A 27,143-nucleotide genomic window follows, 5' to 3' on the forward strand; every position below is an offset into this window, starting at 1 on the left:
ATCTACGGAGCTCCTTAAGGGACACAAATAATTCTTATTGAATTCCTTTATAATAAATGTCAAATACACCCAGAATACAGTCAAGCTGCACAAATGTAAACCTTTAATGAAATCAGATTACAGTAAAATAAATAAGTGTCCAGACCTTTTCATTATTTTTAGGAATAATTTGAACTTTAACCTTCAGCAACTTCCTGAATCCAAATGAAACGTCACTCAGGTTGCTAAATGGCTTTTATTAACAACCACAGGATAAAACGGCATCACATAAAGAAGCTGCAGCAGATCGACCCTCCGTTCACGTCTCCACCAACATGAGGAGGATCCAGCAAGTCGGAACCTGAAACGTCCGTTTGGATTAAAATGTCCCAGAATCTGGAAAACAGAAACATCTCAGCCAAGTAAACATGAGACACAGAGACAGAATCCACATTCCCTCCAACAAGAACGTGATTAAAGTTAAGAAACGCTGAAAATTAAAATGTTCACCAAAGACTAAGAGAAGCATCAGAGTTCATTTAATAAAATCCTGAAGAAATTCACAGAGAAGCTGTAAAACATGAAGGATAATCAGGAGAAACGGGTTAAAAGTCCCTTCAGGAGGACGAAGCTCCTCCAGATGATTACAAACTGTTTCAGCTCACTTATTTTTTACATGACAGAAAAACTTCCTACCAAACGCCTTACAGTAGTTTACATCCCACCTCCACCAGAATAAAACGGAATAAGATCAGATTTTATGCTGCAGGTTCTGGTGAAGGACCGGTTCTGGCCCAGCGGACAGAACCAGCAGAACGACGCAGCTGCTGGTTTCCTCCAGGTGCTCAGTGGATGCTAGGCTACGCCGCTAACGCTAACCGCTTCAGTCAGTCGCTGGCGGCCATCTTGCTAAAAATAAGTCTCTATTTAAAAATAATCCTGAGTTAAACGACATTGTGAGTCACGCGGGTGACCTCTGACCCCCGGCAGCGGCGGCCGTCTCTTCGGTGAGTGTTTTCAAGTCATCAGTTCGGAGCGAAGCCCGACCGGGAGGGATTCCTCCGTCACTTCCTGTCTGGCTCATCCGCAGAAATAAAATCCTCCGGCCGCAGCTTCGCTCCGCTTGGCCGTCCGATCAGACGACCTCCGGCCGCCGCCTCCTCTCCTGGGCGCCGCCGTGCGCCGTCGCGCGCCGCCGGATGCTCTGGCCGCTCGAGATGAGGTTGGCGTAGCCGGGCGTGTGCGAGAAGGCGTAGGCGGAGCGGCGGGAAGCTCGGTTTCTCACGAAGGCTGAGGGCTCGTCCTGGCTCCTCCTTTTCCTCTCCTCCTCCGCCTGCTGCAGGTATTTACTCTTGTTCCTCTGGACCTGCAGGCGGCAAACAGAACCGATAAATCAAACAGTCAGCGGACAGTTTCCACAGGATGAGAGGAAATGCAAAACAAAAGCAGATCAGAGTTTCCATTAAATAAACAGTTAAAATCACATGAGAAGAAGTTATTAAAACAGCAACATGCATCACACTCCGTCCACTTCCTGTTTGTCGTCTTTGTTGTTTCTGCCAGTAGTAACATCCGGTCACATGACTCATGATGTGAGAAACGTTTCCATTACAGTTTTTAAAAACGTCACAGTGATGAATTACAATGTAGACAGAAAAACAACATCTGAGATAAACTTTCAGAAATTTCCTAGAATTAAAGAGTTTTCTGATCCCCAAAGTCAGAAATTTGAGAGAGAAAAAAAATTATTTTTAGATTAATCACAGAAATTTTCCAGAGATAAAAAGTGGAAATTTCTGTTTGGAAAGTAGAAAATTTTTGACAAAAGTCAGAAATTTCCATGTTTTTTCTAGAAATGTTAATGTGAAAATGTGACTTTTACAGCTCAAATTATTTTTATTTTTTACATACAAGGACATTTCTGAGCCCCAAAAGCCAAAACTATGCGAGAGAAAAACCAGGCAATTAAGATTCATCTCAGAAATTTTCCAGTAAAAACATGGAAATTTATCAGATTAATCTGAAAAAGTTTTTTTCTCACAAATTTTTTAACTACTTGAAGTTTAAAAAAAATTTTCTAAAAAATTTCTGAGATAAATTTTTCATGACTGAAAAAGATTCAAATCCATATTTTCAGAATCTGTAAATAAGTGAAAACTCTTGGACTGGTTGGTGGTTTTGTGGCGTCACATTTATAAACAGGCCACTCTGGGTGAGCTGCAGTGTTTCCGCTCAGGTTGAGCTTCAAGACGTGGTGAGTTTCTCACCTTGTCTCCCACAGACGGCCAGATGGTTTTATGGAGGAACTGGATGCAGATGACGGGCAGCAGGCTGATCCCCACCGTCAGGATGATGGTCAGCCACAGGTAGGGCTGCCGCAGGGCGTTGGGCGCCGCGCCTGCAGCACACACACACACACACACACACAGTTCAACATGTTACTCTGCTACGCGGCTCCAGTGACGCCGACTAAACGCCCAGAGAGCCGACCTGTGAAGGTGAAGACGGAGGGGAAGATGACGTGGATCCCGGCGCTGTGGATGTCAAACATGATGCCGAAGTAAATGGCGATGCTGCCCAGAACGGCGAAGCAGCTGACGAAGGTCCAGTACGACGTGTCCAGAGAGATCTGGACGGGTCAGAACCCCTGGTGGTTAGTAGCTGGAACTGCAACTCATTTACCAAAAACACTATTCTAATCAAGTCAGAGGAGAAAAACTTGATCAAGTTAAAGTAAAATGAGCCGTACTAGAAATGACTGAAGAGTAAAACAGTATTTGGTAAAAAGTCGCCTCAGGTTCTGAGTAACTGGTCAAATGATCGAACATTTAAGCTCAACTTAATGTAACTAGTGACTCTGTGACTCTGTATCAGAGCTGGAATCTCAGCCAAAGCCTCCCAGCTTCCTGAAATAAGTCAATAAATCTGTTTTGGCTCTTTTGGTTGATATTAGGAGAATAAAATCACATCAGCAGAAAATAAATATTTCTTTTTGGAATATTACCAGAAGAAGATCATAAATTATAAGAAATAAAAGTGGTTTTAATGAGAAAAAGCTCCAATAATGAATCCAGATCTAATATGACCAGAACATCAGTCCATGTTTCACTCTGAAATAAACTGAAAGCTTTTATTATTTTCAGTGCAGGAGTTCTAATATTAGGACTTTATTCTGTTTTTTAATGATTTTGTTCAGATATCATCATGACTACTCAGCTACTGAGCCTGTTGCTGAACGACTTCATCCTCAGTCAGGCGACTCGTTACTTTCCTGTTCTGACCTGCAGGTTGACGATGAAGATGAGCGACGAGGCTGTAACCACGGCGAAGGACTGGTAGTCGGAGGGCGCCTCGCCGTCCTGCCCCATGGTCTGCAGGAACGCTCCGTACGGGATGAAGAAGATGATGAGCGACACGAAGATGCCGTGGAACAAGCTGATGAAGAAGTTCTTGTAGTTGAACAGCGACCCCTGCTGGCCGGGCAGATACAGCGTCGGGACCTTCAGGCTGAGCTCGTCGTTCACGTCCTGCAGGAACAAACATCAGGAAACACATTTCACTGAGTTTGTCCCTAAATAAGGTCAACTTCTAAACAAAACACCTGATTCTGATATAAGACAAAGTAAATCAGTTAAACTGATTTATACTGATATTTACTGAGACTTTCAGAGGTTTTAGCTTTTAATTCTGTTCATTTGGAAAGAAAATTACAAGAGAAGAGAGTGCAGCAGCTCCACCTGGTGGACAGTAGGAGGCATGCCTGTTCATTTTAATAGTTTTGGGTTTTTCATTGTAGTTTAATTTTATTTCATTGTGATTTTGTTCATTTTATTTAGTTTCTAGAGTGTCTTGCTGTTTTTATTAGTTAAATGTTTAGTATTAGTTTAGACTTTGTTTTCAAAACTGATAGAAAATAAATTTTCCCCATAAAAGCAGTTTATGTCAGCTGTTTGCAAATTATGTTGCTCTATAATCCTCCTGTTGGCTATGTTACACTATGTTATGCTACGCTACGCTACGCTATGTTATGCTACGCTATGCTACGCTATGTTACACTATGCTATGCTACGCTACATTATGCTACACTATGCTATGCTATGCTAGTCCAGAAAATGGCGACAGAAAAAGTTGTCAAACACCAGAATCAGTTTGTTGTTCAACAATAATTCAAAATGGCGTCTTTTGATGAGAATTATCCAATTCATGTATAACACTTTGAGTTCTGCGCCTAAAAATTAACTAAAGTATGAAACTAAAAAGCTACTACCAACACGAATAAAAAACATTTAATAAATAAAAACTAGCAAACCCACTTTAAAATTAACTGAAATATACAAACAAAAAGTCACAACAAAATGAAACTAAACTGTCATGAAAAACCAAAAAACTCAGCAGTTTCTCCAAATTTTAAAGTTTCTGATTCACAAAATAAAACCATTTCAAATGACCAACCAACCACCACATCCCAGTATTTCCAATCAGCTGACATGTTTCCCCTCAGGAACCTGCAGGGCAGCTCGACTGGAAACGAGTGAAATAAAACCTCAGACATCCAGAGGAACCAGTTTGTACCTGGTCCAGGAGTCCGACCAGCAGGACCGGCAGGCTGCTGTAGGCCAGGTTGTAGAGCGTGATGAACCAGTCCTCATAGGCCGTCTGCAGAGACAACACAGGTTCAGTCATCCTCACGGCGCTCAGCAGAATGGAGACCATGTCAAATGATCCAAACTAATTAAAATCCTGTTCCCCTCCTGGCCTGTGGGGGCGCTGCGCCAAGAACTACGGAAGAAAACTACATAAAAACCTCTGAAGACACTGAGCACAACGTCCTTCTACATACAATGTAGATTTTTTTTATTAGATTTTCATTCCCACCTCCCCAAATGAACCAGACGTTCTAGACAAACAAACTACAGTTTGATTAAAGTGAACTAAACAGGGCTGGTGTGAATACAGCCTTAGAGGTCAAAGGTCACTCTGTCGGAGCGTATCGGACCGTGCAGCGCTGCTGACCTGAGAGGAGTATCCGTTGAAAAAGGAGTACCAGAAATGGACCAGAGTGAAGGCGAAGTTCTTGAAGAAGAAGAAACGGAGGAACTTGCACATCCTGATGTAGGACCAGCGGCCGTGCACCAGCAGGAGGCGCTGCAGGTAGGAGAACTGGGCGAAGGCGTAGTCGCTGGACATGACGGCCTGCATCCCCTCCTGACCGCTGATGCCCACTCCGATGTCGGCGGCTGGAGGGACAGAGGACCATGGGTCAGGTCGGGGTTTAAAGGTCAGAGGTCATCTGCTTCCTTACTTTTGATCATGTTGACGTCGTTCGCTCCGTCTCCGATGGACAGCGTCACGGCCTTCTTGTACTTCTTCACCAGACTCACGACGTTGGCCTTCTGCTTGGGCGTGACGCGGCAGCAGATCACCGCCTCGCACTCACAGGCCATGTTCACGAAGTCGACCTGCGGGACAAAAAGTTCGACACGTTGTTCCAAGATGGCCGCCGCCGACCTGGAGCTGCTCTCAGGCTGCGGTGCAGCAGCTCCCTCTAGTGGCTCTGCATGCTGCTCTCACTTGTCTCATTTCCTTCTCCTGGTCGTTCATCGGGTCCTGAGGGTTGCTCGGAGTTTGTCTCCTTCCCAAGCGGCGAAGACGCAGCCGGCGGCGTTTCTTCTTCTTCTCATAAAGAATCTCGTTCTACGAGGACAAACATCCTAATCAGTCATGAAACCGACAGCACTGACCAGGAGGTAAAGGTTCCTTCCAGATCCTGCAGGATATTTTAACGACTATCGATTTTAAAACTTTAACTTCTCCAACAGAAAGATCGTCTTAACAACTGCCAGCAGAGCTTTGGTCATTTTCCAAGGCTGCTGTGAGAGAGAGAGAGTCTAACCAGCCATCCTCCAGTGATGATCAGAGCGTTGTTGATGGTTCCAGGGAAGAAAGGCTCATCCGGTTTCTTTTTGCCAAGTCGATGTGATGGAGCTTCATTTCTCCTGGCAGCTTGACGGGCCAGCAGCTTCCCACTGCAAACGTTTTAAAAATATGAAAGTCTCAGATTAAAGCTGAATATTACAGATGTATCCTGGTGAATCTTAGATTTGCTCTCAGGCCTTGGATCATTTGTTAGCATTTATCTGCCTGTATTAGCATGGTGCTAACCAACACACTTCTGCTAATTGCTATATTGGTATAGCGCGTTAGCAGAACTAATGTTTATGATTATTTAGGGCCAACTAGCCGTTTAGCTAGCAGCGCCCTCTGCTGGTGGCAGCACTGAGCATCTCAGATTCTGATTGGCAGAACCTGTTCAGACTCACTTGACATCCTCTCCATAGTGGATCTGCATCTTGTCCGTCAGCAGCTGACATGAGTATCCGATGTTTTCTGCCGTTTCTGAAGGAAAGAAACTTTCAGACTTCATCGGATCATTTCCTGCCTGCTCTACAGTCTGAAGGGGAAGGCACCTTTCTTATCGCCGGTCAGGACCCAGATTTTGATGCCAGCCTTGGCCAGGTTGGCGATGGTCTCTGGAACGCCATCCTGAAGTTTATCCTCAATGGCTGTTGCTCCAATCAGCTGCAGGAAGCAAACGCCACCAATCAGCAGAGCTGGATTACAGAAGCTGATGCTAGTTTGTGTTTCCCACCAACCATCAGGTTCTTCTCGATGTCCTCATAGACTCTGTCCAGGGCGGCTTCCCTGTCCACCATGTTCAGCTGGGCCTCTTTGTGTCTGCGGGACCAAGCCTCAAACTCGCTGGCGCTTATGTCCTTGTAACACAGGCAGAGCGTCCTCAACGTCTCATTGGCAAAGATCTGCAAGACAAAACGCATCCTGTCCTTCCTGTCCTGTTCACGTCTCTGAAGAGGAGCAGAGACTCACGTCCAACGCGGTCTGGGTGGTTTCCTTGTGTCGGGTGTTTGGGGACAGCCGCTCGTAGATGACCGTATCGGCGCCTTTGCAGTACAGACGGATCCGTCCGTCAGGAAACTTCACTGGAAACGAGACGAGTTAAATTCAAACACTTCTGCTTCTAATGAACGAGAAACGTAATGTTAGCATCCAACATGAAACAGTGTTTGGTCAACTCTCCCTTTGTTTTGGTTGTTTCTACCCAGAATGCACTGCTCTGTAGTCCACTTCCTGCTTTTCACTTCAGCTGAACCAAGACTGATGTGACCTCAACAGAACCGGACTCTGCATGCAAACGGATCAGACAGCCTTCATCTACTGATGGGTTGGAAAAGGAGCCGACATGCTGCAGGATCCGATCTTCATGTGACGCAGTGCTGAGTCCGATCAGCAGGGTTTATTCTGGGCTGCTATGCTAACGTTAGCTGGCCGCTATGCCAACGTCATTTATTCTGGGCTGCTATGCTAACGTTAGCTGGCCGCTATGCCAACGTCATTTATTCTGGGCCGCTATGCTAACGTCATTTATTCTGGGCCGCTATGCTAACGTCATTTATTCTGGGCCGCTATGCCAACGTCATTTATTCTGGGCCGCTATGCTAACGTTAGCTGGCTGCTATGCCAACGTCATTTATTCTGGGCCGCTATGCCAACGTTATTTATTCTGGGCCGCTATGCCAACGTCATTTATTCTGGGCCGCTATGCTAACGTTAGCTGGCTGCTATGCCAACGTCATTTATTCTGGGCCGCTATGCCAACGTTATTTATTCTGGGCCGCTATGCTAACGCTATTTATTCTGGGCTGCTATGCCAACGTTATTTATTCTGGGCTGCTATGCCAACGTTATTTATTCTGGGCTGCTATGCCAACGCTATTTATTCTGGGTTGCTATGCTAACGCTATTTATTCTGGGCTGCTATGCTAACGCTATTTATTCTGGGCTGCTATGCTAACGCTATTTATTCTGGGCTGCTATGCTAACGCTATTTATTCTGGGCTGCTATGCTAACATTATTTATTCTGGGCTGCTATGCTAACGTTAGCTGGCCGCTATGCTAACGTTAGCTGGCCGCTATGCTAACGTTAGCTGGCCGCTACGCCGACGTCATTTATTCTGGGCTGCTATGCTAACGTTATTTATTCTGGGCTGCTATGCTAACGTTATTTATTCTGGGCTGCTATGCTAACGTTATTTATTCTGGGCTGCTATGCTAACGCTATTTATTCTGGGCTGCTATGCTAACGTTAGCTGGTGTTCGGCCTTACGGATGATCGACATGCGCTTGCGGTCAGAGTTGAAGTCGAGCAGGGCCAGCATCTCGTAGGTCGCCTCCTGGCCCATCTCAGAGATGGTGATGGTGTCCTGGGTGCGCGACAGAAACACGAAGCCGAAGTTCCTGGCTGCCGTCACGAGAGCGCCCTCATCAGGAGACGCAGCCTGATACACCAACTCGCCTCCTTGGAACAAGAGGAATGAGATCAGCTGGAGTTTCTGCTTTAAACCTTCAGGTGTCTCCAAGTCATTCATTTACCCTCGTTGCTCTCCACCATGACCGTGTGGCACAGCGACAGAAGCTTGAAAAACTCCAGAGCATCTTTGTCCTTCTTGGATTTGATGTTGGCGACCAGGAAGTGGTCAACAAACTGGAACTTCCTGTCAGCGTGGCGGTTCCAGGTCCAGTCCACCGGCTGGCAGGCAGGACAGACAAGGAGGCGTTTTGGTATATTGTCCATAAATTATAGTCAAAACATGAAACATTTTATCTGAGGTTTTCATCATAATATGGTGGAATCTGCACGTTTCATCCAGACGTGGTTTGATTTATTGGTATAAATCCATCATTTACATTTCAAACCTGGTAAAAGTCAGATAGTTTATCATTAAATGTGTTTGGATCAGATGAACCTTCTCTGATGGTTTATCGAATCGACTCGTACCTTTATTTTGTCCAGAGCTACTCCTTCAGACGTGGTTGGGCCTCCTGACAGGAAGAGACAAAAACACATTTTAGTTCTCCATGTTTTCATCGTTTCCTTTTTACTTCAAGGAAAATATGTCAGAAATAAAAATGTCTCATAGTTTCAGGTTTACCAAGATGTACAGCGTCAGCCTCAACTTTAGCCATAAACTGAGAATATTAAAAGTATTTTCATTTCATCTCCAGCTCTGATTCGTTCAGGGTTTCTGAAGCGGCTCATATTCACCGTAGCTCCGCCCGGCGATGGTGCACTTCTTGAACTGCATGATGTTCTGCGTCAAAGTTCCCGTTTTGTCGGAGAAGATGTACTGGATCTGCCCCAGCTGCTCGTTCAGGGTCGTCGTTCGGGCCTGAAACAGGAAGGAGCCGAGATGGAAAAAGTTCCGAGTCTCAGGAAAGTTTGACCATCGGTCGTTTGGTACCTTAGCTGGTGTGTCTTTCTCTGAATAATACATCTGCAGGTCCCAGTTGATGAATTTACTCTGGCCCAGACGAATCACCTCCACACTGTAAAACATAACGGTGTTACTTTAACCAACAGACAAACTGATGCTAATTTAATGTCTGCAGCCGATCCTGACCTGACGTAGAGGGAAATGGGCACCATGGTGTTGAGGACGATGATGTAGCCCCAGAAGCTGAGGAAGCCTCTGTAGGCGACGGTTTGGTCTTTGCCGTCGTTCAGGTACCAGGAGGTGGTTCCGATGTCCTGGTACCAGAAGGAGTGACCGATGGCGAGTCCGGCCGACACCAGGATGAGCAGAGCGAAGATCTGCACAGAGGAAACACAACGCCTTCAGCAGCTGCTGGCCACAGGGGGCGCCACAGCAAGCAGCCCTGTTCCTGCTGCATCACACTGTCTGGGTGTCAAATACGGAACAACATCAGGGCCAACAATAAAAATAAATTTACTTTTTTTCCCTAAGAAACTTAATTCTGCATCGAGTCACATCAAATAAATAACCAAATATTCTTATGTTCAATTAAAAAATAAAATTCAAAGTTTTGAGAAATAAAGTCAGAACTCTGAGAAAAGAAAATGTCAGAAGTAAATAACCCACTTACTTTTTTATACTGAAATATAAAAAAGTAACAGAAACCCTAGTTTAAAGCTGACGTCCGTCTCACCGTGTAAACCATGTAGTTCATCAGCTCGTCTATCTTGGTCCTCTTGAACCTGGTTTTGCCGCCGTTCCTCATGATCTTGGTATCGGCTCCTACAACAGACCCCAGGCACCAATCATCTCTAAACCACTTCATGAGTTAATGCTTATTTATTTTAAACTACATTTCAAAGAAAGGAAAACCATTAAACGGCAGAGACCTGCGAAGATGACCAGGCCGTGGCAGAAGTCGGTGTTTCGGATTTTGCATCCTCGCAGCAGCATGTTGTCCAGCTCCAGAGGGTACCGCTCGCCGTCCCACAGCATCGTCCCCGTAAACTTGTCCAGCCGGTTGTTTGGTTCCTCACATTCGATCAGAGCTGCAATCAGATGATAGGGAACTAAACAAGTGACTAAAATACCATTAACATTTCATTTAGACAGTTAAGGGGCTAGTGCAAAATAATTAATGCTGCGTTTATTTATTCCCATTTATTTCTTTGACTTTTGTTTCCTAAAAGTTTCACTACATTAAAATGATCAGTTTAATAATTCAGAGAATCAGGAAACTCAGCCCTGATTGGCAGATGAAACAAAAAGTTAGAAAAACTGAAAAAATGTGTAAAAACAAAAATTAAAATTTCAGTTTTTATCATTTCCAGTTCATGATGTCACATAATCCAGGTTTAAATTTAAGTAGCCAATTAAAACTAATAAGCAACAACAAACAAAAGAAGTATATATTTCACTGAAATATTTCAAACAGAACAGAAATAATTTTGAAACGGACAAAAATGTTTCAATGACAAAAAATCTGAAAGAAATTTGAAAAATATAAGGAAAAAAAACTGAACAAAGTTTTATTTTGTATTTTCAAAATGTAAAAATAGTTTTTAGTTTTAAAAGAACTCAGACAAACTTTATGGCCCAAATTTAGCTCCATGAAAATCTAAATTATTTGACACCGTCACACTGAAAGCTACATTTAAACAAAAAAACAAACTGTGGCCCCAATTTATCTCCATATATTTTATCCTCTTTATAATCCAAAACATTTTCCAGATGATTTTTTCACCCACATGAACAATTTATACATAAAACTCTGGTTCATTTTGATGCAGTGCTGCAGAACGTCTGTATTAACACTGTAAAACATTGTTGGTTAGATAAACCCTCATGGTCTCTGGACCCTCATGGTCTCTGGACCATGAGGGTCCAGAGACCAGTTTACCGTTGAACTGGGCCAGAGCTCGCTCCTCCTGCAGCCTCTGGTCCGTCACTCGGAGCCCCATCTTAAACTTCAGGTTGGTTTCTCTGCAAAATGATTAATATCTGAATTATTTCTAACATTTCCTGAGAAATCGGAGCCGACTGAACCAGAGCTGCATCCAAAGTTACAGACTTTAAAAAGCAGAAAGTAAAACTTCTCAGCATGTTGACAGCAAAATGTTAAAAGTTTCTGATCAGAAGTTTGTTTTGGTCCGATGTCACGGATGAATTTCCTGTTAGAAACTTTGTTTAAACTCAGCTTGTAATGTTAAGATAAACATGAAGAAACTCCAGCTGTTAGATTTACACTTTACTGCCGAGTCATGAGTCGACTCAGCAATCAGGAACAAATAAAACGGCACCAATCAGATGATCCTGCTGGGAAAATACCGGTTTGAATTTCTAGAATAAATCCTGTAATATTAAAAATGGGTTTGTTTGAGAAGCTCTTACCCGTCCAGCTCGGCGGTTTCTACGTAACACAAGCTGTTGGGCTCGGAGCTGGACAGCAGCAGGATGTCGGCCTGAAGGAAACAGGAAACATGCAGGAGGAGAGTAAACATCAGAGGATCTGCTCAATGAAATACATAAACCATCTTCATCTTAAATTTCCCGTTGTGTGTTATATGCCAGTAACACAAACAAAATATTAACATGTTGTAGCTCAAATTTAAGGGACAAAATGATGAATTTGAAGAATAATTTTTAAAAGAGCAAATAAAACCAATCATACGGGAATAAAGTCGTTTTTCTTCATGCGGACGACGTCTCCAACCTGGACGTCCATCCACTTCGATTCCTTAAACCTGAAGGAAAAACACAATATTCAGCTTTTCATGCAATAAAGAGCAAAATAATCATGAACTGAAACCTGATCTGACCGTCCATCCAGCAAAACTTCACACTTCCTGTTGTTGACTTCCTTGTCCATCCTGTGACGCGCCTGAAGGACAACAGAGACTGAAGTCCAGCACAGTCCAACCAGCATTTTGCTTCATTTATCCGTTTTAAACGCGTCAGAAAGCAGCTAAAGTCTGCGGATCCAACATGGCCGCCTCACCAGGTCGTCAACCAGGTCTTTGATCGCAGTGATTCCCAAAACGATGACCAGAGGAATCAGAGTGGTGTACCAGGGGAGCGTGGAGATGTCCGGGATGATCTGAGACCGAGAAGAACCAGTTACTACTTCAGTCCTGCAGAACAAACTAAACCCAGAGAAACTAAGCCAGAGAAACTAAACCCAGAGAAACTAAACCAAACCAGAGACCAAACCAGTGAACTAAACCAAACCAGAGACCAAACCAAACCAGTGAACTAAACCAAACCAGAGACCAAACCAAACCAGAGAAACTAAACCAAACCAGAGAAACTAAACTAAACCAAAGAACAAACCAGAGAAACCAAACCAGTTAAACCAAACCAGAGAACAAACTAAACTAAACCAGTTAAACCAAACCAGAGAACAAACTAAACTAAACCAGTTAAACCAAACCAGTTAAACCAAACCAGAGAAACCAAACCAGAGAACAAACTAAACTAAACCAGTTAAACCAAACCAGTTAAACCAAACCAGAGAACAAACTAAACTAAACCAGTTAAACCAAACCAGTTAAACCAAACCAGTTAAACCAAACCAGAGAACAAACTAAACTAAACCAGTTAAACCAAACCAGTTAAACCAAACCAGAGAAACCAAACCAGAGAACAAACTAAACTAAACCAGTTAAACCAAACCAGTTAAACCAAACCAGTTAAACCAAACCAGAGAACAAACTAAACTAAACCAGTTAAACCAAACCAGTTAAACCAAACCAGAGAAACCAAACCAGAGAAACCAAACCAGAGAACAAACTAAACTAAACCAGAGAAACCAAACCAGAGAAACCAAACCAGAGAAACCAAACCAGAGAACAAACCAAACCAGAGAACAAACTAAACTAAACCAGAGAAACCAAACCAGAGAAACTAAACCAGAGAAACCAAACCAGAGAAACTAAACCAGAGAAACTAAACCAGAGAAACTAAACCAAACCAGAGAACAAACTAAACTAAACCAGAGAAACCAAACCAGAGAAACTAAACCAGAGAAACTAAACCAGAGAAACTAAACCAGAGAAACTAAACCAAACCAGAGAAACTAAACCAGAGAAACTAAACCAGAGAAACTAAACCAGAGAACAAACCAAACCAGAGAAACTAAACCAGAGAACAAACTAAACTAAACCAGAGAACAAACTAAACTAAACCAGAGAAACCAAACCAGAGAAACTAAACCAAACCAGAGAAACTAAACCAGAGAAACTAAACCAGAGAAACTAAACCAGAGAAACTAAACCAAACCAGAGAACAAACTAAACTAAACCAGAGAAACCAAACCAGAGAAACTAAACCAAACCAGAGAAACTAAACCAGAGAAACTAAACCAAACCAGAGAACAAACTAAACTAAACCAGAGAAACCAAACCAGAGAAACTAAACCAAACCAGAGAAACTAAACCAGAGAAACTAAACCAGAGAAACTAAACCAGAGAAACTAAACCAAACCAGAGAACAAACTAAACTAAACCAGAGAAACCAAACCAGAGAAACTAAACCAAACCAGAGAAACTAAACCAGAGAAACTAAACCAAACCAGAGAAACTAAACCAGAGAAACTAAACCAAACCAGAGAAACTAAACCAGAGAAACTAAACCAAACCAGAGAAACCAAACCAGAGAAACCAAACCAGAGAAACTAAACCAAACCAGAGAAACCAAACCAGAGAAACTAAACCAGAGAAACCAAACCAGAGAAACTAAACCAAACCAGAGAAACTAAACCAAACCAGAGAAACTAAACCAGAGAAACTAAACCAGAGAACAAACCAAACCAGAGAAACTAAACCAGAGAAACTAAACCAGAGAAACTAAACCAGAGAAACTAAACCAGAGAAACCAAACCAGAGAAACTAAACCAGAGAACAAACCAAACCAGGAAGTGACGCCGACCTGCAGGATGAGCAGAGCCAGGAAGTAGATGTTGGCCACCCTCTTAAACTGCTCATACAGGTTCAGGGGCAGGAAGGTGATGACGTTGTATTTGTACGTCTTGATGGCGTTTCCCTGCAGAGACGAGAAAAATGTCATTAAATGAATGGAGAGGGGACAGACGAGACGAGAGGACAGATGAGGGCACAGATGAGACGAGGGGACAGACGAGGGCACAGATGAGACGAAGGGACAGACGAGAGGATCCGTCCACTGACCCGTCCTGGGATCATGACCTTCTGTCATCTGTTGACTCCCATTAAAAGTTAACTGGGTTCAGTCAGGGGTCCAGAACCGGTTTCAGACTGAACCAGATACCAGAACAGCTCAGCCTGATGTTCAGTGTCCCGTTAGAGACGGAGGACATGATCATCATGTCCAGGCTTACAGGAACAGCGGAGAAATAAAACCCTCATCCAGGCATTTCTGTCCAACTTTCTAATCCACCTGTTGGACCTTCAGCTCAGGTCTGATCAAATCGACCAGAACCCAGAATGTTCTGAACACCTTCCTAAGCCGCCATCATCCAGAGTCGGTTGAATGTTTGAGAACCAGAATCAACTGGAGGAGCTTTTAGTCTTTTCTCACCTGGAATCACCTGGAATCACCTGGATAATCTAAAGACGATGAATACGTCGTCACCAGGTGTTAAAACCTTTCCCACTCGTATTTCTGGTTCAGACGTTTGTCCTTTAAATTCTTCCTACCAAACTTTGATCCCTGATTAGGAAAACCTGAAGATCTGGGACTGATGGTCCAGTCGACCCGGTTCTACCGGAACCAGAACTTCTGCTCCTCCTCCAGAAGGGGATTTATCGTACCGTTTATCATTTAATGTGAAAATGTTCCAATTTTGATTCGTCTCAATAAAATTCAATTAATGATGTTAGATAAATTATTGGATATTTTACTTTCCATACTTTAAAATCTGATTAAATTTAGTTTTTATGTGATGTAAATCAAACTTCCTGAAGAAACGCATTTAAAATATGAAGAACAGCATTTCTGGGTCAAACAGTTAAACAATGAAGCAATAAATAGGTTTTTTATCCTTATGACAATAACCATAATTTAATGTTTGTATCGTCAAATTTTACTTCTCACACTCAGAAACCTGTCTAGAGTAAATGATTTCCGTCCTGAAGGTTTGAATCGTTTCATTTAGTTCTAGAATAAATGTTTATTTTCCCCTGGTCCAGCTGCTCCGCCTCCCGCTGAGCCCAACGCGTCGGCCGATCCGGACGCTCGGGTTTCAGGAGCAGAAAGATCTGCTGTCACCGCAGCAGGTGGAGAAAACCGTGGAAACTCGGATACTTACAGAGTATCGGCTCTTCTTAAAGCACAGGAAGACTTTCTTCTTGAACTCGGGCAGCTGGTGGTACGCTCTGTCGTTGGCCTTCACCTTCCAGCCAATTTCTGAAAACAAAGTTTGTTCAAACGTTCAGTGGTTCTCATTTCCTCAGGAAATAAAACTATAAAAAGGTGAAATGTTATATTACAGCTTTATTTTCATAAAATTATACTTTCATTCTCAGAATCATTTCATATTACGCCTTTATCCTGATCATGTTTTATTCATGCGACTCGGATCCTGATCCGGTTCTGATCCGGTTCGTCTCACCCGGGCCCCTCGCCGCCGCCGCCTCTGCGGGCCGATCCGCTTCCTGCGGCTCGTCCGCTTCGCTCTCGGATTCTTCGTCCAGGTCTTCGTCCAGCTCGTCGTCCGTCTCGTCGTCGCTGTACGGCATCTCCTCGTCGTTCGGCGCCGGCGTGTTCGCTCGCCGCCGACTCATCTTGGCGCCTCACGCGTTTCCTGAAAAACAAGATGGACGACTTCAAGAAACATCTGAACATTCATAAACCAGATAACGGAGCTGCAGATTAGTTTACTGATCGATTATTGGCACATTCTGATGACTCTTCACTTAAAACACTTCAGTTTATTTTATACAATATTAGAAAAAAAAGCAAAACAATTAAATTCCTTCAAAAGAAAAAAAAAAAAACATCTCTAGAGCTCCAAACTATTATTTTAGTAAAATGGAGATTTTTATTAAACCACTTAAATGTTAAGATGCAAATAAAACTATTTTAAATTAATTTATTGTCTAAAATACTTTTTCAGTCATTTACTGCTGTAAATGTTTTTCACCCAAACTGCCTTTGAATCTTTACACTCCAACGATTAATCGATTACCAAATTAGTGAACGATCTGAAAAATCGATACGTCGCCATTAATCTGATCAATTCCTTTAGTGAACTTTGATCATTTGAAGCAAAGGATGAATTTGCAGCTGAAAAATACTTCTCGTGTCAAAACATTGATTATTGATTATCAAGAGGACAGAAAACAGTTTCCATACAACATCAACTTAACCAATGAATGACGAGTTGGAGATTTATGATGTCGGCCGACGTCTCAGATCTGAACTCGTGTTTCTGGAGGATCTGAAAACATCGTCCGCCATCGGAGCGTCGCAGAGCGGGACGTTCCCGATGGGGCGGGACGTTCCCCACGGGGCGGGACGTTCCCAAGGAGACGTTCCCCACGGGGCGGGACGTTCCCCACGGGGCGGGACGTTCCCCACGGGGCGGGACGTTCCCCACGGGGCGGGACGTTCCCAACGAGACGTTCCCAACGGAGCGGGACGTTCCCAACAAGACGTTCCCAACGGAGCGGGATGTTCCCCACGGGGCGGGACGTTCCCCACGGGGCGGGACGTTCCCCACGGGGCGGGACGTTCCCCACGGGGCGGGACGTTCCCGATGGGGCGGGACGTTCCCCACGAGACGTTCCCAACGGAGCGGGACGTTCCCAACAAGACGTTCCCAACGGAGCGGGACGTTCCCCACGGGGCGGGACGTTCCCCACGGGGCGGGACGTTCCCAAGGAGACGTTCCCAACGGAGCGGGACGTTCCCAACAAGACGTTCCCAACGGAGCGGGACGTTCCCAAGGAGACGTTCCCAACGGAGCGGGACGTTCCCAACAAGACGTTCCCAACGGAGCGGGACGTTCCCCACGGGGCGGGACGTTCCCAAGGAGACGTTCCCAATAAGACGTTCCCAACGGGGCGGGACGTTCCCCACGGGGCGGGACGTTCCCAAGGAGACGTTCCCAACAAGACGTTCCCAACGGAGCGGGACGTTCCCAACGAGACGTTCCCAACGGAGCGGGACGTTCCCAACGAGACGTTCCCAACAGAACAGGAATGAACCAGTAGAACCAGTTTGTTACCATCAGAGTTAAAACCGTTCTACTGGGTTCATGAGAGGCTCTGGCTGCAGATGGTTTCCTCTCAGAACCGTTCAGAGGCTTTGGGTCACGTCAGCAGCTGGTTTAACCCAACGCTTCCGTGTGACGCAACAGAGACGACGAGGGAATCCAAACTGGTTTATATGGGAGGAATGAGACATTCCTGATTCAGGAACCAGAACCCAAACTGGTGAGAACCGAACAGAAACAACATTTTTAGCCGTTCCCAGTCAGGAAGTCGGTTTAAAACCAGAGCGGAGGAGCTGAGAGTAAATATCCCAGACACACCCAGGTTTACACACACACACACACACATATTTCCTCACTCTCTCACACACACACACACACACAGGTTTCCTCACTCTCACACACGCACGCTGTGTGTTCAGATCCTCATGTCTCCCAGTATTCCCAGTCCTTAGCCTGACATGCTACATGTATCAAACCAGCAAACTGATAAAAACACCTGAACTTTGAGGCTCCAGAACTGATTTTATTAAAAAAGTTCAACTCTAAGCAACATTTAAAGACTTTATGACACTTAGAGAAAATAAATAAATGTTTAAACAGAAAGATCCAATTAATTAAAATTAATCATGTTAAACTTTTGAGCGTTTATCATTTATTTATTGCTTTAAATGTCATTTTATTTGTAATTTATATCTTCAAAAATATTAAGAAATAATCTAAACTGAGGGCAACAATTTCCATTCTGCTGATAATTTGACGTGAAATTTTGTTTTCAGAGACTTTAAAACCCGATTTGGGTTAAACATGAAAGATTCATTTTACATTTAACTTTCTAATCTCTGGGGATGATTGAAAATCATTCATCCTGTATAAATTATTCTTTAATTTCTGTAATAATCTGGATCCATCTGGACGTTTTGGTCCTTAGATTCTGATGTTTCCGGGTAACTACATCTAAATCTGGGTTCGTTTTCACATCTGAAGCGTCAGCAGACAGAAGGAGCTGCTGGAGGTGAATGAACGAACTCAGTCTGCAGGTCTGAACATGAAACCACAGGACAAAAACCTGAAAACGTCTGACTGGATGAGAACGAAGCTGCAGACGTTTCTGACCACCAACATTCAGAGAACCCATCCAGACCAGAAGAACCCGTCCAGTTGGGCTGCAGGGAAAAGCCAAACCAGCGTCGTCATGCAAACAAAGGAAGCAGCCGAACACAAAGCCCTGGTCGCACCTTCACCACGACAAATATGCTTTCAGAGACCTGAAGGCATGAAGGCCGTTTATCAGATCAACAAACCAGGAAGTGAAAAAAGCTCCAGCAGAAACGGCAGGTAACCAAACACCTGGATGCCAGCAGGTGTTTGAGCAAACCAGGAAGTTTTACAGTCAAAATGTTTTTATCGCTCCTGGAAATCAGAGGGACAAACCAGAGCTGGAGTTTCATGTGGGCTGAATGGACAGAAAAACAGGAGCATTCATGAAAAACTGATCACCGACTGAAGCCACAACATCCAGATCAGCTGCTGCAGATGCATCTCTAATCAGATCATCACAGAAAAAGTTCATTTACTGCAGTAACTGTTGATTTACCAAGAGAAACACGGAGTCATTCCACAGACTGAAGTTTTCAGGATTCATTTCTGGTGATTTTCTATTAACAGCCAATAAAAACAAGATGTTTAAGATCAAAATACACCAGAACAGTTAAATTTAACTTGAATACAGAAATCGACCTGTGAAAGATTGGCTGAGCATCCAAGATGGCCGACATTTCAGGTCCAAACCAAACCAAACCCACCTGACACTCCGTCATTAAACCGGCGGCACAAAATGCTGCCAAGCGTCTGAATGAGCTTCATCACAGCAGGAAACTGTTTGGAAATCAAAACTGCCAGGTTTGTATCTTATTGAACAAATATGTCATTTACTCCCAACGAGCTGCGTTATCAGAATCTGTCCTTGAATGCAAAGAGAATCTTTAGAGGGAAAACGTTTCCTCCTCAAACAGAGAAACCACAATGAGGAGGAGGAGGGGCTCTGAAGGCGGCGCGTTTCAGTTCCTGATCAAAATAAAGACTCAACTAAAAACAAACCCATTCAGCAGCAGCCGTACGGCGAGTCCCAGAACGGGTTTAGGTGTCTGGCTCGGGGCGTCGCCGTGGCAACAGGCGTCAGCGGCGAGGGAGGGGCGGCGCGGCGCATACCTGGGTGACGACAGTGAAACCCGAGCGGACGCAGCCGGAGCGGCTCAGGTGAGCAAACGGGTCGAGGGAAGAAAACAGGCGAGGCGTTTTCCTCCTGCAGCGACGAACGCAAAAACCAGGAGAGAGGAAAACTCTCCGGAACGCCTCCTGATCTGTCCGAGGGTCGGTTCCGTTTTTCATCCAGTTCTGGGTGCATTAGCGCAAAACCGAACTTTAAAGTTAGACTTCAACCAAAACATTTACATAAAGAAAAAACAGCAGATAAAAGTCGGAAAGTTACGATAAATCTTACGTTACAGCGATAAATGACAAACCTGCTGCTTTAAGAACATTTTCAAGCAATAATGCAAGTTTAACATTCAAAATGTAAAAGATTTTAAATAATAAAACTGATGGTTTGTAAGAAAAAAAGAAAAAGGGACAAAAGCTCCAGACTGGAGACTTTTAAAATGATATGGATCGTTCAATGTATAATGTGATTTATTGTGACAGGCTTATGAATTTCTAAAAATCAGCCCAGATCCAAAGAAAACCTGAAGGACGAGAAGCAGAAGAGAAAGCCTGGAGTTTCCTGTAAAGACCGGCCGCTCCGGTCTTCCCGCATGCCGCTCCGGTCTTCCCGCATGCCGCTCCGGTCTTCCCGCATGCCGCTCCGGTCTTCCCGCATGCCGCTCCGGTCTTCCCGCATGCCGCTCCGGTCTTCCCGCATGCCGCTCCGGTCTTCCCGCTCGCCGCTCCGGTCTTCCCGCTCCGGTCTTCCCGCTCCGGTCTTCCCGCTCCGGTCTTCCCGCTCCGGTCTTCCCGCTCCGGTCTTCCCGCATGCCGCTCCGGTCTTCCCGCATGCCGCTCCGGTCTTCCCGCATGCCGCTCCGGTCTTCCCGCTCGCCGCTCCGGTCTTCCCGCTCCGGTCTTCCCGCTCCGGTCTTCCCGCTCCGGTCTTCCCGCATGCCGCTCCGGTCTTCCCGCATGCCGCTCCGGTCTTCCCGCATGCCGCTCCGGTCTTCCCGCATGCCGCTCCGGTCTTCCCGCATGCCGCTCCGGTCTTCCCGCATGCCGCTCCGGTTAACGGGGTCACGGTTCGGCCAACGGCGAGGAAATTAATGAATTTACTCCGTTATTCTTTTAAAATGGAGATTAAAAACCAAAACAAACTCTTTCAAGCTTCCGTCCATAAAACGGCTTCCAAACTAAAGTTCCTCAATAATCCATCATGGAACACAGAAATTTAACTTCAAATTCATTTTACTGTCTTTTTTTACTTCTCCAAACGCAACGCAAAAATAAACATTAAACAAAAACAGCACAGAAAGACGATATTTAAATTCCAGTCCATGGGAAGAAAAAGTGCAAAATCTTTTCTGTATATTTTCCTAAACCACCTGAAGTTCCAGCCAAACCTGCAGAGAAACTCCAAGGAAATCAAACCTTAATATTCGTTTAGTAAATTATTTTCATACATCTTCAGAGTGAAAAATACAATTTTAACTCCTCAAAGTATCATCCCACTCCTGAATCCCTACAACTGAAATACATTTAACATTTGTCCTGAACTTTTGTTATAAAACAAAAATTCATTAAAATTAAAAAAGAGGAATCACATCAGCCTTCTTTCACCCAGCTGACCAGCAGTGTGCAGCAACAGATCGGTTTCTCTTTTTAAACTCCGAGCTGCAACTTTACAAATTTATAAGCAAAACCAACGGATCATTATGATTTAATTGGAGGCATTTATTGAAACTCTGGTTATTTTTTAAAACGCTGAGGAAACCCGGTCAGTGTTTCGGTTTCAGCAAAGAGAAACTGCAACGCGACGTTACGACCAAAACGAGCTTCAGATTCAGAGTCTAAATCTGAGTTTTACTCACAGCTGGAGTCCAGAGAACGAGGCAAGGCGGCGAGCGTCGGCTCAATCAGAACCAGAACAGAACCAGAACCAGCAGCTCCGGCCGCTGCTGTGCAGGGAAACTGGATTTGAATGATTATTTACATGAGCTGCCGGCGCCTCAAATACAAACAGTAAATAAAATAACTCGCTTTAATTTGACTTCCTTATGCCATCAACGTGTTTGTCAAAGAATTAATCCTTAGGAAATAAGAAAATTTAACTATATCCTAATTTTGGATGCGTTCCAACGTTTTGCCTCTAGTAAATATATTTAACATTTTTACCGTGTTGCCCAGCAGATCTTCTGGTTTCTGTTTGTGCAGCTTTCACGCCGAGTTCCTGCTTTGTTTATGTGAAAACATCTCTAAGGTGAAACCGAGCAGGATGAAAATGACTCTGCAGAAATTAGTTTCTTCAAACTAAAACTGGAAACGGGGCGGAGCTTCAGATTCTGAGGTTTTTTCCACAGAAAACCTAGAAAATTCACCAGTTCATCCGCGACGTCTTGACCTCAGACAACCAGTCGCTCCATTTGCCTCTCAGCTCCTGATTTAAATTCTCCATCTTGGAGTTTTCCATAAAGACGCCAAACATTTCCCTAAACAAAATCTCCTGGAGAGGAGGCTCGTTTATGGAGCAACATCGCTGTCGAATGGAGGCGCGAGGTCAGAAGTCAATAAAACGTCTAAAAACAGCCGAGCAGTTTTTCAGAAGACCGGTCGGCCTTAAGGTGAAAAACTGACCAGAAAACCAACCGACTACTTTAGTTTCCATGGAGACGAAGAAGATAACTAGGAACAAACTGGCAAAAAACTTTAACATTTGCTTTTTAAAGAAATACAGCTCAGATTTGTTGAAATGGGTTTCTGCTGTGATGTTATACGTAGTCAATATCTTACAATGTTGTGGTTTGGTGTCCACAGAAATAGAAAACTGATTTTTATTAAAGGCAGAGGTCTTCAACACGCAGGTAGTGAGATTTCTGATTAGATATTTTTGTATATTGTCTTTAAATTCAAAGTCTTGTAAAAATGGATAAAAAGGAGGCAAAAATAATGTAGTTCAGTCATTTAATAAGCAGAAATTTATAGTCCAAAGTTTTGCATTTTATGCAGAATAACAGGCTGTTCAAGGCCAAAACCTATCAGAACCAGTGTGAGCCTGAGTGAATAACTAATCACACCCGTTATGAACAATTACTCAGTGATTAACTACTTTCTTTTTAAAGTTTGGTTTTACTTCACTTTCACTCTAAACCAGCTTCAATGTTAAACTGGTACCAGAACTTATTTACCACCAGTTCTTTGTTTTTCCAGTAAAGAAAAGTCTTCACCCCCTAAAAACAAGTAAAAACTCGGCACCAATTTGCTGCCGTACCAGAGGAAAGAACGTCTTTCATCAGGAAGTGGATGGAAACCAGCAGCCAATCAGAAAGCAGCTCCTCGTTTTAAACAGGGTTCTGTTAAATACAGACTGGAGAGTTAAACAACAGTTTATTTAAATATCGTTTAAATGGGTCAGCGTGTTGCTTTGGGCAGAACCGATTCCATACAAACCGGTTCTGACCCGGTTCTTCAACATGGCGATAACAAATCTTGATCTAAAAGGTGCTTGACCTTTGAACTTAAAGGTTTCCTCCTCAGTGATGTCACATGGTGCCAAAGGAAGAACAAGTTATTTTTAAGGTGTGATTACTTTTCCACAGGCTGCTTTAGATTTTTTTTGGTCACCTAAAAACATTTGTTTGATGTTATGAAACATTTAAGTTTGACAATAACTAAAAGTAGAAGAAATCTGAAAGGAGAAAACACTTTTTCACAGCTCTACAGCTCATTTAAATTAATGTTAGTTTGTTTGGTCTTGGATTTTCTTAGACTGTCTGTTGTCTTCAGCGACAATTAATTCCCGTTTTCAAACCTGAAAATGTCTAGTTACCAGCTGCCAGTAGGATATTTACTACCCACAACCTTCACACAGAACCCCGATTTCAAAACAAGCAAAATCTGTCTCCTGGTTCAGATTAACCATTAGCTCAGATGAGATCTAATGGATGCAATTATTGGTAAGATATTGACTACTTATAAACTCTCTACCAAAGCCCACTTAAAAACAAATTTGACTATTGCCTGAATGTCCAGAACAAATCTGAAGTTATTTAGATGAAAACCTGTAAATATTTAAATGCAATCATGTAATTCACTGAACTTTGTTAGAAATATACACTACAAATGTTTTCCTTCCAATTAATTTTCCACACGTGTTAAAATACAAAACAAATTCCAGACATGTTGTCATTTGTGGTCAGTTTTTTTCAGAGTCATCGCTGTTTAACAAATATTTCTGTAATGGAAGTCAGTCCACGCTGCCAAAAATGGAAAATCATCTACAGCTGCTAAATAAACAAGAAAAATTTAAAATTAGTCGCTTTGATAATAGAAATTAAATTAAGAAATCAAAAAAAAAAAAACTACATGATTTGAATCATGCTTTCATAAACCTGCAGAGTAATAAACATATGCACAATTTTACAATATTTACAGTTTTAATAAGGGTGGAAAATGTCGTCTCAAAGCATTTCTGACAAAATAACATGACAATGTTAGGAAAACTGTCCAGAATTTAGTTTTAAAAACAAGAAATCTTAGGAGGAAAAACTGACAGATCTGTATATCTGGGTTAAGATCATATCAGTGTTTTGTTTGGTCTTCAATCTGCTGAAATCCTGTTTTCAAACCAGAAGATGTAGAGTTACATACTGCCAGTAGGATATTTACTACCTACAGCCGACCTGCAGAACCCCGCTTACAAAACAAGCATGAAAAAAGATTGTTAAATATTTTTTGGTCTTTCAGATCAGATGAGAACTAAAGTATCCAAACTGAAGACGATTAATGAGTTTACAGGTTAAATATTTGTTTTATGACATTATCAGAGCTGCTGATGTTTGTAAAAGTTTCTGCTCGTTCTTCCCGCTCTGCCATGTTGATTTTGTGAATTATTTGCTCTTCATAACACCTGGTTAAATAAAAACTTAAACTCTCCACCAAGGCAAACTTTAAAAATGCTGGAGTTCTACATCTTTAATTCTGAAATATTCACAAGTTCAGATTCTTTAAATCTGTTATTTCAAAGCATTTTGACCAGAAATCACGATGTTAAGTTTGTTCAACATAAATTTAATAAGCTTAAAAAAGTTCAACGTTTTTCCTTCCAATTAATTTTCCAGACATGTAACCAAATAAAAGAACAAACAGCGATGGCCTTGTTGCGCTGGTTCATATTTTCACTGAGTCATTGTTGTTTAACAAATATTGCTGCCAAAAATAGAAAATCATCTACAGCTAATATAAACAAACATGACTAATTAAAAAAAACGATTCGCTTTCTGATGCCACAGATTTGATTTAAAAATAAAAACTTGTGCCAAGATATAAAAATACATTTATTTCTTAAACTATAGCTGCACATTTTTCCACCACTAAACACTTAAAGTTATCAAGATGGATGGAAAGTAAAGGAACATTTCACTCTAATGGAAAATATTTAATATGAACTCAATTCAATTTACAAAATTATTTTAAAAAATGTCAAGAATGTAGCTTTAATGTGAAATTAAAGAATTTATCAGATAAAACTTTAACATCTGGGGTTTCTGGGTTTAGTTCGGCTCATTCAACACGTTGAGTTCTGGTTCAGGATCAGAAACGGAACCAATCCAGTTAAACCAACTGGTTTTACTGGAGTTTCCACGTTTTAACAGAAATATTTTATTCTGACCTTTGGGGCTCAGAATAATGAGCCATCCCCGGACAGAACTGGATCAGAACTTCCAGGCTTCACCGGCGGTTCCGAACCCGGTTTATAAAGTTATTAAATGTGTAACTGAGGCTAAAATAAGAACCGAGTCGAACCCGAGTTCCTACAGGTGAAGCGCCGAACCTTCCCTCATTCTGGGTTTTTATTTTTATCTTTAAGCTTCAACAAAACATCAGAACATGGAGGGAAACACAGACACTCACCCCGCGATGTGTAGAAGTTCTGGTGAAGCTCGGAAGGCGGTTCTGCTCGGTGTTTGGTTCCGCTGTGTCACCGAACCATGTTCGTTACGAGCCGCAGCTCCTCTTCCTGCTCCAGAGGCTCCGCGGCTCCCCGCCCTGATTCACGCCGCCCTCCCCCTGCCGCGTCCCGCACAAACCTGCCGGACCGGTCCGACGCCTCCGGGCCGAAAACAACAGCGGAGCCGCGGCCTCACCTGGCGCTGGAACGGTCACGTGACGCGCAGGTGAAAGGCGGTAATTGGATTCTTAATTGGACCAGGTGTTGGGCTGTGGGCGGAGTCAGACAAGATTCATGTTTTCATCTTTTAGCACAAATTACTGCGACCAAACGTTTTGTTACAAAGCGCTTTATAAATAGATACGAATAGAAGACATAAATAATATAAATAGAAAAACAGGAAAAATTCATTTCTGCCAAATAACTCTGAAATTTTCTAGAAAAAAAAATCTGGGTTTAAAAAGTAAAAAAAAAAGATTTCCTAGAAAGAACAGAAATTTTGAGACAAAACTCAGAAATGATCAAATTAATCTCAGAATTTAAAAAAAGGACATTTCTGAGTTTGAACACCTGAAATGTAAATTTTTTATGAAAAAGAAAAGACATTTCTGAGTTTGAAAAGTAAACATTTGACAGAAAAAAATTGCTAGAAAAAATAGGGAATTTTTAAAAAGTTTTCTAGAGAAAAAACAAGGAATTTGAGTTTGAAGAGTTTTTTTAAATTATTTAAAAATATATATATTTTTGGAAGAAAAAGTTTTTCTAGCAATTTTTTTAAACTTTTGTAGCTCAAACAAATATATTCTTTGGAGAAACTGTTTTGACACAAGAATGTACTAAAGGACTGTTTATTTTCTTCTATAGATCCAACATGTCGACTGGAGGAGACGTCATTCCCACACAACACTGATCACATTGATATTTGTCTTTAAGAAATAAGCTGCATTCATTGAGATTTAATCTTTAATAATCTCCATTAAACATTAAACACAAGTTGAATCAGTCATAATACAAACTCTGCTGGTTTTAATGGTCCAGAAACTCCTGCAGTTTGAACCCAGACCCACCAGGTCTGTGATGGTTCCCAGTCCTGGATGTGGACAAGATGGAAGAGAAGATCCAGGAAAGTATTTCTAATAGGACTCAACTTCATCTCTGTCCAACAGACCTGGGATTCCCAGCCTGCTGCTCACCGACTGGCCAGCATGCAGGACGCGAGGAGCAGCACAGCTGTGAGAAACGTCAGTCGCTGCTGGTGCAGCTCGTTGCTCTGCAGCCCTGGAAACGACTTTTCTCTGACAAAGACGACTGAATTTCTGCAGTCACTGGATTCCATGTGCAGCAAGAAGCAACGTGTCATTCATCTAAATGTAGGTGAATGAAAATGGGTCTGAGGTTTTCAACAGACAATCTGACATTCCAGATTCATTTTGTACACAGCATTGGGTGCCAAGTCCACTTTTGGTGTGTTTAGTGTGGGTTGCCCCCCACCAG

At 42.8% G+C, this 27,143-nt stretch overlaps 1 protein-coding gene and 1 long non-coding RNA gene across 5 annotated transcripts; one reads left to right on the top strand and one right to left on the bottom strand.

Moving 5' to 3' along the window:
- Positions 1-216: 216 nt before the first annotated feature.
- On the bottom strand, positions 217-25,750 carry atp8b1 (ATPase phospholipid transporting 8B1). 3 transcript variants are annotated; one of them, XM_015006425.2, is made up of 30 exons: positions 25,613-25,750; positions 15,896-16,087; positions 15,593-15,690; positions 14,236-14,349; positions 12,308-12,406; positions 12,129-12,190; positions 11,981-12,053; positions 11,701-11,771; positions 11,210-11,292; positions 10,200-10,358; positions 10,004-10,092; positions 9,457-9,647; positions 9,298-9,382; positions 9,102-9,225; positions 8,835-8,878; positions 8,429-8,585; positions 8,163-8,354; positions 6,865-6,977; positions 6,633-6,797; positions 6,447-6,558; positions 6,300-6,375; positions 5,873-6,005; positions 5,551-5,673; positions 5,282-5,438; positions 4,993-5,216; positions 4,552-4,635; positions 3,261-3,506; positions 2,470-2,608; positions 2,247-2,377; positions 217-1,345 (listed from the first exon to the last, which is right to left on the bottom strand). In XM_015006425.2, exons 2-30 carry the CDS (start codon positions 16,065-16,067, stop codon positions 1,115-1,117), a joined length of 3,747 nt encoding a protein of 1,248 aa, XP_014861911.2. In that variant the 5' UTR covers positions 16,068-16,087; positions 25,613-25,750; the 3' UTR covers positions 217-1,114. The 3 variants fall into 3 exon arrangements, with proteins under 3 accessions (XP_014861911.2, XP_087867346.1, XP_087867347.1); XM_088011220.1 differs by lacking the exon at positions 25,613-25,750 and adding an exon at positions 21,878-22,025; XM_088011221.1 differs by lacking the exon at positions 25,613-25,750 and adding an exon at positions 21,574-21,590.
- Positions 19,619-26,664, top strand: LOC148156294 (uncharacterized). Of its 2 annotated transcripts, none has more exons than XR_015764932.1 (3): positions 19,619-19,756; positions 25,569-25,885; positions 26,514-26,664. It is a non-coding gene; the product is annotated as an uncharacterized LOC148156294 (long non-coding RNA). The 2 variants fall into 2 exon arrangements; XR_015764933.1 differs by having other exon boundaries at positions 25,569-25,875.
- Positions 26,665-27,143: the final 479 nt, after the last annotated feature.

The sequence above is a fragment of the Poecilia mexicana genome, unplaced genomic scaffold (genome assembly GCF_051168715.1).
Source record: "Poecilia mexicana isolate PSO_F unplaced genomic scaffold, ASM5116871v1 scaffold_12, whole genome shotgun sequence".
Classification (NCBI taxonomy): Eukaryota; Metazoa; Chordata; class Actinopteri; order Cyprinodontiformes; family Poeciliidae; genus Poecilia; species Poecilia mexicana.